General features: G+C 63.8%; 1 protein-coding gene across 2 annotated transcripts in view; it reads right to left on the bottom strand.

Annotated features, from left to right (window-relative positions):
* Positions 1–13,507, bottom strand: part of CPT1A (carnitine palmitoyltransferase 1A) — a 32,822-nt gene that overhangs the window by 3,006 nt on the left and 16,309 nt on the right. For both annotated transcript variants that reach the window (XM_037517424.2, XM_037517423.2), the window contains exons 4-16: positions 12,844–13,015; positions 12,075–12,176; positions 10,249–10,386; positions 9,263–9,340; positions 8,364–8,471; positions 7,659–7,746; positions 5,802–5,997; positions 4,676–4,864; positions 3,932–4,037; positions 1,848–1,964; positions 1,426–1,590; positions 763–897; positions 24–176 (exon numbers count right to left, since the gene is read on the bottom strand). In XM_037517424.2, the coding sequence (XP_037373321.1) occupies positions 24–176; positions 763–897; positions 1,426–1,590; positions 1,848–1,964; positions 3,932–4,037; positions 4,676–4,864; positions 5,802–5,997; positions 7,659–7,746; positions 8,364–8,471; positions 9,263–9,340; positions 10,249–10,386; positions 12,075–12,176; positions 12,844–13,015 (1,747 nt within the window). The remainder of the gene's footprint in view (positions 1–23; positions 177–762; positions 898–1,425; positions 1,591–1,847; positions 1,965–3,931; positions 4,038–4,675; positions 4,865–5,801; positions 5,998–7,658; positions 7,747–8,363; positions 8,472–9,262; positions 9,341–10,248; positions 10,387–12,074; positions 12,177–12,843; positions 13,016–13,507) is intronic.

Raw genomic sequence — 13,507 nt, 5'->3', positions numbered from 1 at the left:
TGCCCCAGGAAGGGGGGACTCACTTCCTTCAGGAATGGGGAGTCGACAGCGAGATATTTGGACACCACGTAGAGGCAGAAGAGGTGGCGGTCGATGCCAGAGCCGGTCATCGCCATGCGGTACATCAGCTGGTGCTTCTCCGACGCCATCTTGAACAACTTGCGCCTCTGCTCCACCTAAATGGCAGAGGATGGGCGTCTGGGCTGGTGCAGAAGCTTCTAGACGAAAGGCGAGAGGCCTTGCAGGGGCCCCGGGGGCGCCGAAAAGGTGGCAAGGAGACCTGCCAGGAGTCCCCCTAGCCCCCAGATTTAATGGGAACGCAGGGCACAGGTGAGCTGGGGAACTGCCGGCCTCCCACAGGTGGGCGCACCTGGACCCCCATCCCTATTTTAGCATCAACTTTTCTTGGATCATGCCCGACTGCTGCTCGGCTGACACCCACGGGGCTGGCACCAGTGTTTTCCGAGCCCACGTCTGGCACCAGCACCCTGAGTTTGCTCCAGGCACCAGTGACCCCCCCAAGCACGGGCTCCTTGTCTTTCCCCCAACTCGTGTGCCAGCTCACGGCATCCGGCAACCGACGTGGGTGTCATGGGCGAGAGGCTGGGCACCAAGCCCCGCTGCCTGCCTCTGTGCCCTTGGCAGGGCTGGGGCGGGAGGCTGAGCGTGCTGTAAACGTGCAAAGGGCACACGGGTTTGGGCCGGAAGCACAAGCACGGCGGGGAGCCATTGGGGACAGCACAGAGGTTAGCCGACACCTACCGTCTGGGCAGGGTCCACCATGGCCAGGACAAAGTTGCAGGACTCGGTGGTACAGGAGCGCACGGTCTCTGTCCGCCCCTCCCGGAACAGCCGCGTCATGGAGGCCTCGTAGGTGAGGCAGAACTTGCCCATGTCCTGGGGAGGAAGCGCAATCCACACCTCGCAAGTGCTGACGAGAGCCACACGTGGGGTCGTGCAGGCCACAAGGACACGCATGCCCGGTCGCCAGCTTTTATGCTTCTACATCATTGTAGCAGGCGGGTGGAGACACCTCGAGCTTTGGAAAGAGCTGGGGTCAGGGCCCGGTTCTGGGTAACCCGGGTTTCCGTTGTCAGGTACAGCCGAGGCCATGGCACGACCTCGATCCCACCCCCACCCCACGCCCAGGAAGCCTCGTGCCTGCAACTCTGCGCCAATCAGATTCTGTGCTGCAGCTCATTTCAAGGGTCTGTTCTCCCCTGGGCCAGGTGACGGGAGCCGGTGTGCCCCCAGCTCCTGGCCTCTTCCTCCATGTGGGGTTTGGGGAGCCGGTCCTGCCCTGGGGGGTTCTGAGAACCTGGCCCGAAGGGGCAGGAGCCCTCACCTCCACCCCTGCAGGCGGGGCGGCCGGGCTGTGCACCAGCCCCGCCCCACCCCCAGCCCCGGTGCCCCGCGGCCGCGCACCTTGTAGTGTGCCAGCTGCAGGGCGAGCTGCACAAAGGCGTCGGGGCTGGTGCGGCACTTCTTGATGCGGCCCTTCCCGAAGACGTCAAAGGGGAAAGTGTGGAAGTCCACGTCGTCCGCCAGCCGGGTTGCGCTGCTCAGGGCGGTTTCTATCACCTCCTGACACTTGGGGGGGAGGGGGCGCGCTCAGCGGGCGCAAGGACGGATGCAAAGAGCCGCCTGCTGCCTGCAGGGCAGGAGGGGCTGAGGCTGGGCAAGTCCTTCTCAGCTCTTTCCGGAAAGGTCACTGGCAACCCCCAGCCCCCACCCCGAGCACCCTGGGTAGCCCAGCGGGAGGCGCACAGGTGGAGACAGGGCGGATCCGGCCCTGAGAGCCTAAATGGGCTCCCGGGCGGCCGCCGCTGCCCGGCGCTCGGACTTACCTCCTCCGGGATGTCCCACTGCAGCCGGGTGGGGGGCGGGATGCTGGGGTTGGCTTCACCCTTGCAGTGCCCGTCGTCCCCGTAGCCCAGCTGGAAGCAGTCGGTGGCCATGACGTACTGTCGGGGAACAGAATGGGGGGTCAGAGGAGACCCCGTTACTCCCGGTGCGGCAGGAGCCGCAGAGGTGAGTCTCGGCTCTTGGTGGGGACGCCGGGCAGCCCCGCGGCACCAGGGGATACCCAGGGGACCCAGTGGCCCTGGACAGGCCAGAGGCGCGGCCAAGACGGCTGCCAAGTCGCGCTGCACTCCTGGGCTCTGACCGGCTCCCAGGCAGGGGCCTCGGCCAAGGGCCTCGGCGCTGTCCTGAGTTCACCCCGAGTCAGGACCCGGAGCAGGCGTGGGGGTTCTCCTGTCCCTGGGAAGCCAACCCGAGCCGGGTCCATGGGGGGGCCTCCTTTCAGCCGGAGCGGGGAGACACCCCAGGCCTAAGTGGCCACACCAGTGTGGGACAACACCCTCTCCCCTCCTCCTCCCACGCCTGGGACACAGGCCGCCGCTGCGTCCTCCCGGCCATCTGAGAGGCAGATCCTCTCCTCTTTACCAAAGAACAGCTCTTCCCACATCCCCCCGGGAAGCCCCGGCGTCAGGAGCTGGGGTGCTTCTTCCCGCCGTGCCAGGGCCCCAGCACATGTGGTCTTGGCTGCATTTTCAGCCGAAATGCTCGTGGGCCTCTATTGGCGTTAGGGACCCAAGCGGCTGGGGTGCCTTCCCGACGCTTTAAAGTGAAGGCCGCATGGCTGTCTGGAGGCCAGAGCGCTCGGCTTCCTCCTTCCCATCCTTGCCCCGGGGAGAAAACCTCCCCAGAGGAGGAGCAGCAGGTGCCTGCCCAGACCTGACCTGACCTGAGACTGTCCCCCGAAATCTAGGGAGGTGCGACGGGGGCGCCTGGGGCAGCTCTGGGAGGGGCTGGGGCAGGGGGACACTCTCAGAGCAGGTGGGGTCACGCCCAGCTTTACAGGCCACGGGCAAGCAGGGCAGCCTCTAGAACGCGGCCGTGGGAAAGACACCGGCAGATCAGCCTCCTCAGAGGAAATGTCGAGACTCCAGGCCGCTAGAACTTTTTGTTTTGCTTTTTTTTCTTCTCTTTTTTCCCACTGGGTTCTTTTCTCTCCCTTCACAGACATTCAAAGCACAAAGAATGAGCTAACGCATGGGATGTCTTCGAGCTTACAACACTGGGATTACATCATTCCAGGCAGGTGAGCCGGGCCGGCGCCTCCGAAGGGCAGCGAGACGCTTGCCCACATAGACGCAGGCGGCCTGGGGGCCTCCTCATGGCCCCGCCCTGCTCGGAGCAGCAGCACAATGACAACCTTCCAGGAACAGCCTCACATGCCGTGGAGCCGCGACGGGCTGGCTGCTCGGTCAGCCTCACTTCAAGTCCCGCCAAGCCGGACGGTGCTGTCAGGCCGGCTGCCCCGCACTACAGGTAAGTGACCTACAGGTAAGTGACCTCCGGGCTGCCCTACAGGTGAGCGACCCCCTTCTCGACAGCCCATGTTCACAGAGCAATGAGTTTACAACAGGCGGGGGGCATCCAGGCCACCCACGCTGACTTGTAAAGCCCCAGGTTGGTGGTTCTAACTGACCCGGGAACTGTGAGAATTCCATGCCATGAGGAAGGGCACGGCGAATTGCTAGAAAGCAAGGGTTACATCGGTCGCTTCCATGTGGCTTGAAATGTGGTTGATAAGAAAACCTAGGAAACAGCGCCAGCGGCTGCTTTTCAATTCCGAGTGAAGTGAGCTTTGGGTCTGCCCCAGTCACTGCCGTCTGCACGTCCGGGCCCCCAGGAGCTGGCCCTGGACGCCGTTCCGGGCACCCGCATCACCAGAAACCAGACAGGCGCTCTGGTTTGGGGACCCCAAGTTCTTGGCCTTTTTACTGTATTATCTCTTCATGGGCATAACGCTGGTTTGTGACGCTAGTGACTTGGGGGTGGGCGAAATCCTTAGTCTGTCATCAGACCCTCGTCAGACTGGGTCTGGGGGTCCCCCCGGGGGCCCAGCAGCCGCAAGCCTCACCTCCCAGAGGTGCCCCACGATGGGCGCGTCGGCCCAGGAGTGCTCCGTGTTCAGGCCCATCTTGCCGTTTTTGTAGACGATAAAGGTGAATGACTTGTCGAACCACCTACGTGGAAGAAAAATGTCTATGGAACCAACGTGTTTGGAAAGGACAAAACAAATGAAAACCATGTGTTTGCTGGACCTGGGTGGGCTCATCTACGCCCCAACCCGCGACAGCGAGCGGGGACTTGGGGCCCTCGTGTCTGTAGGTGGCGGAAGCCCACCAGGCCCCGCGCCGGCCGCGCACAGCCAGGCGTCCCAGGGCCCACAAACCCTGCCTTGGCGAACCCCCAGCCTAATGGGGCCTCACGGAGAGAGGAGAGGGAGGGGACAGCCGGGTGGCGACCGCATGGGACTCGTCCACCAGCTTCTCCGGCCTGGTTCCGAGACCAGGGGCCCCGGGCCCTCACTAGCCGCTCCGCCGCGGGTCCCACTGTGCCCAGAGAGTGGGAAGCTTCAGACTTCCTGCCTCAGCTGTGGGGTGTGCGTGTGGGCTTGGGTAAGAGAACGTGCAAAGCCTGCATTTCTGCCATCTTATCCCCTGAGACCACCGGGGCATCCGGTACCGTGCCGCGCTCAACGCTGTTCTGCTCTGACGCACGGGGAAGAACCCGCGAGGGCCCCATGAGGTCGCAGCCGAGGCCCAGGCGCCGGGAGCGCCTCCCCTGTCCGGGCAAACACCGTCTTGAGGCAAGGGCGTACCTGTCGAAACACCTGCCGTGCAGGAGGGACTTGGCGTAGCTGTCCAGGGACCTGACGGGGTCGTCCCTCTTGTAGCCCTGCGAGGTCTCGTCCAGCGTCACGAAGAAGGCGGCTTTCTCCACAGCATCCAGAGACTGCTTGTTCTTCCCACGTCCGAAATAGGCCTGGCGGCATTTGGCCCAGGGGACTCTGCGGCGGGGACGGGGCAAGAGGCAGGGAAACAACTCGGTGACACCCCCCACTGCGTTCTCCAGCTGCCGACTGGCCGTGGGCCGGCAGGGCCTCGACTCTCGTCCTGTTCCAGGCCACGCACGGGGCAACAGCCCAACCACGCAGAGGGGCTGCCAGCTCGGCCGCCCAGGGCGTCTGGCCGAGTGTGAGCTGTCCCAGCCATCGGGGACCAGCTCGCGGAGCTGTTGCCAGCCCCCCCTGCAGGTGGGGGCACCAGCAGCCAAATCCCAGGGGACACGTGGAACGGGCATGACCCCCACTCCCTGAGAGACGCCCAGACGGGCTCCTCGTGTGGCTCCTGGGTCCTGCCCCTGGGCCTTCCAGCTGGGGTCACTGCCTGCTGTCTCGGCCCTTTATCTCCCAAGGGGGCCTGAGGGGCCAAAAGCCCACAAACACACAGGTCAGCACTCTCCTGGGGGCGCAGGGCAAGGGGCACGCTCAGCTGGGGGAGGCTGAGACAGTCTCGGCTGTTTCACGGGGGGGTTGTGACTTATACCCCATGGGTAGAGAACAGGGATGTGGCTCATCACCCTACAAGGCACAGCATGCCCCCAAAGGACCATCCCCCCCGAATGCACAGAGCCGAGGCCGAGAACTCCGCTCTGTCTGTGTAATTCCTGCAGACGGGGAAGGCGCGGTGTTCACGTGAGGCAGGTTCTCAAGCGCCATTAGCATGGCTTCACTTTGTCCCTCCCCTGGATGCGGCTCCCCGCAGACCCCAGAAGGCCCGACCCCTGGCCGCTCCCCGTCCCTGCCCGGAGCCGTCCACACCTCACACACAGAGACGGTGAGGGCAGCCGGGGTGGGCGTGGGGCTGCCCGTCAGAGGAAAGCCTGACCTGAGAGGATCGGCAGAGCCCGGGCTGCCCCGGCACCCCGGGGTCACAGACACACACCTCTCCCCAGCGGTGAGGGACGCCAGCTTCGCCTCCCCCGGCTGGGGCTGGGACGGGTCGTCCAGGATCCGCTGCATCTGCTGCTCGATCTCGCGGGGCCTCAGCAGCCTGCCGTCGTGGTAGAGCCAGACCTTGAAGTAGCGGCCCCTGTGGAACACCACGATGTGCTTGCTGTCCCTCACGTGCTGGATGGTGTCTGTGGGGACACGAGGCGCGCAGGTCAGAGCCGGAGGTGGCGCCCACCCCGCGAGGCAGTGCCGGCTCAGCCCCGGCGCCCGCACATTCTAGTGCTGGTGAACGCTGAGGTCAGCGGCTGGCAGTGACCTGGGCAGCCGGAACAGCCTCTAGAAACCTGCCTGCCGGCGTCGAGGTGAGTGGAATCGGCTCTGTCTCTAAAACCCGCCTGCATCCCTGCGCCCGAGGTGGGAGCCGAGCCGTTACCCGAGCAGGCCCCAGCACCCAGGAGGTGGCTGTGTTTGGAGGGGCCTTACCCAGGACGGGTCCTGGCAAGGGCAGGGGGCAGGACGCAGACACGCAGGGGGACGGCCGTGGGGACACGGGGAAGAGGCACGCTCACGCCCAGACGGGCCTGGGCTGGCACCAGCTGCCGCACCGTGACCCCTGTTCGGGCAGCACCCAGTGCCCAGCGACCTGAAGTTGACCCGACAGCAGAGGGAGAAGGCACGGGCAGCAGCACCGGGGGGCGGGCAAGGCCTGACGGGGAAGGCGCGGCGCCTTACTGAAGTCATCTCAGAACACACTTCGGGGCAGAGCCAACCTCACTTGTTTCTCGGCAGCCACTGGTGCCAACACTGCGTTTCCTCAACCCACCCGGGCAACTCCCGCCAGCCCCCCACACGCGGGGCACCGGCCCCGACTCTGAAAGGTGACAGGGAGACGCCTGCCTCTCAGTGGAAATCCCTACCCCCAGCCCCACGAGCACACCCAGAGCCGGGATCTGCACAACCTCTGAGCTCACCACAGGAACACTACCAGCCGGGTCAGCCAAGGACCGGGGCCCCACACACAGCCCCCAGCCTGCCCGCACCGGCTGGAGAGACTCCCCGAAAGCTGATTCAGCTCGGGAACTTCAAGAGCAGCAAGGAGCTTGGTCTCCACGGCCTGGCCGTAGGCCCCAGACAGGGTGTGTGCATGTGGGGGTGGGGGTGTGCACGCACATGCATACTTCCCCACCGGCACGGCTGCTTGAGGCTCACACCCAGCACGGCCCAAGCCCTGGCCAGCCGGGGGATCCCGCAGGGCCCTGGTCTCTTCCTTCGTTCTCAAGGGTGTCCTGGCCAGGGCAGACTAAGTGCCACCCTGTGTTCTGGAAGCTCAGCCGCTGAGCGGCGAGTCTGGGTCCCCAAGCACAAGCAGCGTGAGTGCCCCTGAGGCACAGCTCTATTTACTGCACCCCAAAGACATCGTCTCCACACTCGAAGGTCTGGGGCCGCCTCGCACAGAGCAAGTCAAGGGGGTACCTGTGGTTTGATATCCGCCACACGCAGCCTGTGCTGCCCCCGGGGAGCCGCAAGAGCCCCCCACAGGTGAAGGTGACACTTCTGGCTACTGGGAGGCCAAGACTTCGCACGGCCTGACTATGTGTCTGTGGCATCATGCCCCGGTCTGGAGCCAGCCCCGACCTCCGCCGTGTGCCTGCAGCCCCGCGGGAGCCAGAGCAGGCGCCAAGGGAGCCGTGAGGAGGAGGTTGCACTGGCAGGCCTGGCCAGCACCGGGTGGCGCCTTCACTGGCCACCTCACCCGCCCACCCAGGACCGCCAGGACCCCCAACTAAAGACCCTGAACAGCCACGCCCTGGGCCGTGAGGCTGGTCCGCGGGGGGCCGGGGCCACTCACCCGTCTCCTCGCCCGGGATGCGAGAGGTGTTGAACATTCGCTCCCACTGGGCGGAGCAGAGCGGGATTGTGGACCCCAGAAGGAGAATCTGCAATAGAAACGTGCATCAAACCAACCAAAGCTCCCCGGGGAGTCAGGAGCGAAGCAGGACCGCACGCTGACGTGCCGGCCCGTCCGCAGGGCCCCTGAGGGCGGCTGTAGTGGCTGCCCAGGCGTGGGGCGCCGGCCAGGGCCCCTCCGGCCACCCGCTGCGGCGCCTCACGTGCAAAGTGACAATGAAACGAGGGCGCTTGGGACAGACACGCCCGCAGCTCGAGAGTGGCAGACCAACCGTGCTGTTTCCTCCGAGCAAATGAGGGGGCCAGAACTGGTGCCCCCAGAAGCCTGTCCATTTGGGGCACGGGAGAATGGAACCTCAACGGGCTACACTGAGGGAGGGACTCCAGAGCGGAGCAGACGCCAATGCATACACTGTGCGGTCCCTGGACAGCCCACTCAGGAAAGTGCCGGTCAGTCCCGAGTGACCGGCAGGTCCAGGACCCCTGACGGGCCGTGGGGGACTGGGGGTGGGAGAGGAGACAGAGGCAGGAGGGGGCCTCTGCAGGGGTGGTTGGCCCCCCACCGAAGACACCAGGTCGGCGAACACCTGCGCGCCCATCACCAGCGCCCCCGCCGACCCGGCCTGCCGGCCCCCAGCCCACCTACCGGCTTGATCTCCTCCCGGTCCAGCTTGCGTCTGTACAGCAGGATGGAGTGGATGGCGTTGCCAGCCCTGGCTGCCTGGATGTGCGTGGGGGTGATGTACAGCAGGTCCTGGGGGGACACGCAGGGGACCACACTCAGGGGACGCCCCACGACCCACACGTCCCCCACGGCGGTACCCCCACCCTGCCTGACAGCAGAGCCTGGCCGCCGGGCCTCTATCCGGATTACTCTGCTCTTTCTAAGAACACACGCCCTCAAGTCATCTTGGGCCACTACAGACTACAGTCTGTTCGAGGTCGATCATTCAAATGGCGGAAAAGGACAGGTGTGCCACGTCCCCCCACCCCCCCCAGGATCCTCACGGAATCATAACGAGAAAAGCAGAGACAGAGCAGGCCGGCAGGACCAGGGGCCCGCGGCCAACAGAAGCCAATCAGCCTCTGTGGCAGCGCAGCGGCCAGCTCTCGATGTCGGCTCTCCACGGGGAGGGAGGCCGGGCCATGGTGTGGCTGCGCCAGGGCTCTGGGGCAGCGGGACCGTGGCAGAGGAAGGGGCCCGTTTGTGGGAGACGGACATGGGCGTGCCCGGGGCCAGCATGGCGGGTGGACACCGGCTGACCAGCAAGTGGCCGGGGGCTCGGCCCAGCCGGCCAACAGCGCTACCTAAGTTCAAGACCTTTCGGGCCGAAAGCGAATTGAAAAGAAAAACTTGCAAAGGAGAGACACAGCGGGCGGAAGCCAATGATGACTCAGGAGAAACAGCGAGGGGATAACAGGCGTGAAGAAGGGCAGGAAAACTGGATTCGACAGCGGACGCGGGATCAGGAGGAGCCACGCGGCTGAGCCCCCAGGTGGGGCGGCCCCTGCTGCCGCCGGCCCCCGGCACGGCCACCGACTCACCATGGCGTAGTAGTTGCTGTTCACCATCAGCGGCCCCCGGCCTCGCAGGTAGATGTACTCCTCCCACCAGTCGCTCACCTGTGGGTGCAGGCGGAAGAGCCCAGGTGAGGGCGGCCATGGGCTGCCCCGCAGGATGAGGCCGGGGAGGGTGCGACTTCCGTTGGCCCTGGGGGGCTGCTCCCCCAAAAGGCAGCCCCGACAGACAGGGAGGCAAAGCAGGGGGAATGGAAGAGCGTCTTTCTAAGAGGACGCGCAGCCAGGAGGTAGCTGGCCTGTAGCTTACGCGTGATTAAAAAAGCAGCAGATGGAAATAGGTGACACATGTCGGACTGTAACGTCTGTTAATAGTCAGCTCTACCCAGAGCTGCCCCACAGACTGAGTCTCCCCTTCCTGCTTCCAAGTGTCCCCGAAGAAGCCAATGTCACATAATGACCCCAACCCTCACCCTAACCTCTCAGAGCCTCAGCACTAAGATGGGGTGTTGTCATCCCCAGCAAGACGCCCCCAGTGTCCCCTAGAGGAATCTCCCCCGACCACACCCCTCAAGCTTTGGGCTGTTCCCATCCATCTGGGTGGAGGGACCATTTTTCTTTCACTTTGTGTGGATGTATGAATCCGCGCAGGACAGTGTGCACGTAGTAGGTCCCTGTGAAAATGTGTGCAAACTTTACACATCACGTAGCCAGCGCCTGATCAACCCAGAGCGTGACATGCGCCCCCAGCCTCTCGCGTTCCCTCCCGCTGCCCACCGGGCCCCGCGCCCACTGCCAGACCCCTCACGGCCCCGCCTGGGTCACTTTAACACCTTCCTTCCTGGGAGCTGCTCCTCAAAACCTGCACCCACTTCCTCCTCTCCCCTTTTCTCCCGCTCGCCCCGCAAGTTTGCTTGGCCACAGACAGGAGAGTGTTTCCCTGCGAAGACGCCATCCCAAAAAGTTAGGAACAAAGACACCCACCCAGAGAGACAGCTTGTATCTGTACTCACGTAATTCGTCGCCCACCAGGATTTTAACTTCAGATACCACTGTAATTTGGGGCCAAGGTTGGCAGCAAAGTCCTGCGCGAGAACTGTCATCCGCTTAAAGTCGGCTTCCTTCATGAGCGGCTGCACGGACTCCAGATACTGCGCGGGCGGAGGAAACAAGCCAGGTCAGGACGCAGCGTCCTCCCCGGGCCCGGCTACTGCGCACACCTAGAGGATGCCGACGTCTCCCGCGGGGCTTGCCGGGTCACGCTGCCCACTCACAGGGGGCTAAAGGCCGTCTTGGGTGACGGTCACCAGCAGGTAAATGCGTCTGTGCCTTGTTGGCGCCGGGATAGCAGTCAGGATGCTGGGCCCCCTGTGGCCAGAGGCCTCTGGCTCATGAGGCCCCGAGGTGAGGGCGCCCAACACAGCACCCATACAGACCTGCGGCAGCAAGACCGCTGCCCAGCCCTGCCTTTCTCCGGCGATGTCCGAAGCCGCCAGGCCGCCTGCCGTGAAGCAGCCATGGGGGGCAGCGTGACTGCAGAGCCCTCCACATAGGGCCTCAAAGGTAGGGCCCCACCCCCAAATGGACCAGCCACTAAACCTTCTGAAGAGCACTCAACTGAAAATCGTGCTCTGAACAAACCACGGTGGGACACAGGACTTCCGAGCTGGGCACACCCAGTCTGGGCTGATACCAGAGAGGAGCTGGGATTTCACCTCCCTTCTGCAGGGACGTGGAGAGGCAGGGAGGTGGGTAGGATGAGGGGTGGGGCTCCTGTCGTCATTTCCCAGGGTTGGGTGCAGAGGAGCAGAAAAGGCCACAATAACTAAGCCTGGATTCAAAAGCCTAGAAGTTTCCTGCTTATGGTGTTTTAAATGGGTCCACAGGACAAGGAGAAAACAGAACCCCCTACAATGCTGCTGGGAGTGTAAGCAGGTTCATGGAGCTGGGTGGAAGCCAGCCTGGAGGACCACCACACACGGATGGCACAGGACCTAGCAATTCTGCCCCAAGGCACAACCCAAAAGCACTGGAAACAGGTCCCCAAGCCAAACATGTACTCGAATGTTCCCAGCAGCACTATTCACTATAGTGAAAAGGGAGAAACAACCCACATGTCCATCAACAGATGGTGGTCAGACGTGGTCCATCCAGACAGTGGAGTACTACGCAGCGATAAAAAGGAATCATGTTCCGAGAGCTGCTACAATATGGGTGAACCTGACAGCTACTTGAAAGAGCCAGAACAAAAGGCCGCCTCGTACATGACTCCACGGGTAGAAGACTCGAGATAAGAGCAAAATCAACAAGTCCACACAGGCAGGCAGGAGGCTGGTGGGAGCCGGGGGCTGGGGAGTAGGGGGATGGGGAGGTGGCGGTCTTGAGGCTGCCTATGGGCCTGGGGTTTGGGGTGATGGAACAGTGTTGGGCCCAGACAGTTGTGGCCGCAGGACATTGTGAGCGCACCTGGCACCACAGAATCGTTCACTTAAAAATGGCTAAAATGGTCTCTTTTCTGTTAGGTGTACATTTGCCACGACTTAGAGTGCCCCTGTGATATACCAGAACCCCTGGACGCGCTCATGGATAAACTGGACAGTATGTGAATTCTATCTCAACAAAATGGTTTAAAAATATTTGCCAGGCAGTTTGTCTATGAAAAATATGGCCCTTTAAAAACAAAATCTAAGACCGACCGATACCACTGAAGGAAAAAAAGGTCTCACACAACAAGCCTGCCAGGGACGCGTTGAGAGCTGGCAGCGGGAGACAGGCCAGCGCACCGTCCCGTGACCTCCACCCCGCGAGGCCTGCGTGAGTGGGGTCCCCACGAGCCTACCCTGTTCACGGTGTCCTTCACGGCGGGGACGGGCAGGCGCGGCAGAGACGTCTGGAAGCTGTACAGCATTGGCTTCCGGCCGGAAAAGACCTTGACCATACACTTTGGGGGGAAAAGCACATTTTACCAGCTGAGCCCGCCCAGGACCCTCGCCAGCCCGCGGGGCGCACGCTGCTGCTGCTTCCTCACTCGCCGTGCTGTTTACCTCTCCTCGGCCTGTGTCTGACACTCAAGCCCCGCCGAGCAAGCAGCCCCTCGCCGCAGCCAGGTGAGTGCAGGGGAAGCCTGACGGATGCCTGGAGGCCCTGCCTGCGTCACCCCGGCCAGCACCCCTTGCCCTGGAGGGCTCCTGACGGCACCCGGGTCGCCCGCCTCCTCTGCCAGGAGGAGTTTGGGGGCCGCTCAAGGCGGTAACCCTGGTGAGCAGGGGCGTGTGGGGGTGCCTAGCCTCCCCACACGGGCCTTGTCCCGGAGTGACCGAGCTTGCTGCAGTAACCGCTCCCCTGCTTCCATCTGGGGGGCTCCCATACAACCAGGGCTTGCGGCTACAGGGCTGCACTGTGCCCCCGTATTTGCTAAGCGGGGACAGCTTGAGTCCATGGTCCGAGCACAAAAGGAGCCTTTGGTACCTTCGTGACATTCACGGTGGGGGTTTCAGGGTGCGCCCTCATCTCGGCAGGCACCCCATGGTGCCTAGAGGCAGGACAGCTCACCCGCCTCGGCCGCCCCTCGCCCAAGAGCCCCGCCAGCTGCCCAGGCCGTGCGTTACCATCCAGACCCTGGTGGCGCGGCTCATCTTGCCGTGTTCGGCGAACATCCAGCCGTGGTAGGACAGCAGCACCTTCAGGGAGTAGCGCATGGTCACGATGAGGGCCACCCACAGGCCCGTGCCGAAGAGCACGCCGCTGACCACGTTCTTGGTCTGGCTGGACATGTAGCCGCTGCGGAGACAGGGGGGAGGCCTGGAGACGGTAGCGTGGGCTGGGGGCTGCGGCCGGAGTGGCTGCCTGTGACCCCACACACGGCCAACCGACCCTCCGAGGACCCCGCGCCTCCCTTCTGGGGTGGGGGGGCAGCCATGCACTGGGGTCCTCAGAGCACACCTGGCCGGCAGGGGCCGGTGGAGACAAAGCGCAACTTCTCCAGGGTCGTGGTCGCTGACAGTGACTCCATGACAGTGTCCAGCCCAGGCCCCGGGCCCCCTCGTGGCGCCGCCGGTGCTCCTGGGCCCCCACCCCCGTCTCGTCCTGGACTGTTGCCCTTGAGCTCAGCACTGGTCCCCCAGCGCTGGCAGAACCTCAACTCACTGGCACACCCAGCACCTCCTCTGGGTCTTCAAAGCCACCAACAGTGGCGGGAGACGTGGAACACACTTCCAGAGAGCACCAGGAGGCCACGCTCGAAAGCGCCTCACCTTCAGAGAGGTCGTCACC

This window comes from Talpa occidentalis, unplaced genomic scaffold (genome assembly GCF_014898055.3).
Source record: "Talpa occidentalis isolate TD23 unplaced genomic scaffold, MPIMG_talOcc4v2.1 talOcc4.17, whole genome shotgun sequence".
In the NCBI taxonomy this organism is placed as follows: domain Eukaryota; kingdom Metazoa; phylum Chordata; class Mammalia; order Eulipotyphla; family Talpidae; genus Talpa; species Talpa occidentalis.
Note: the sequence above shows the minus strand (reverse complement) of the source record. Positions and strands in the feature narration are given on the sequence as shown.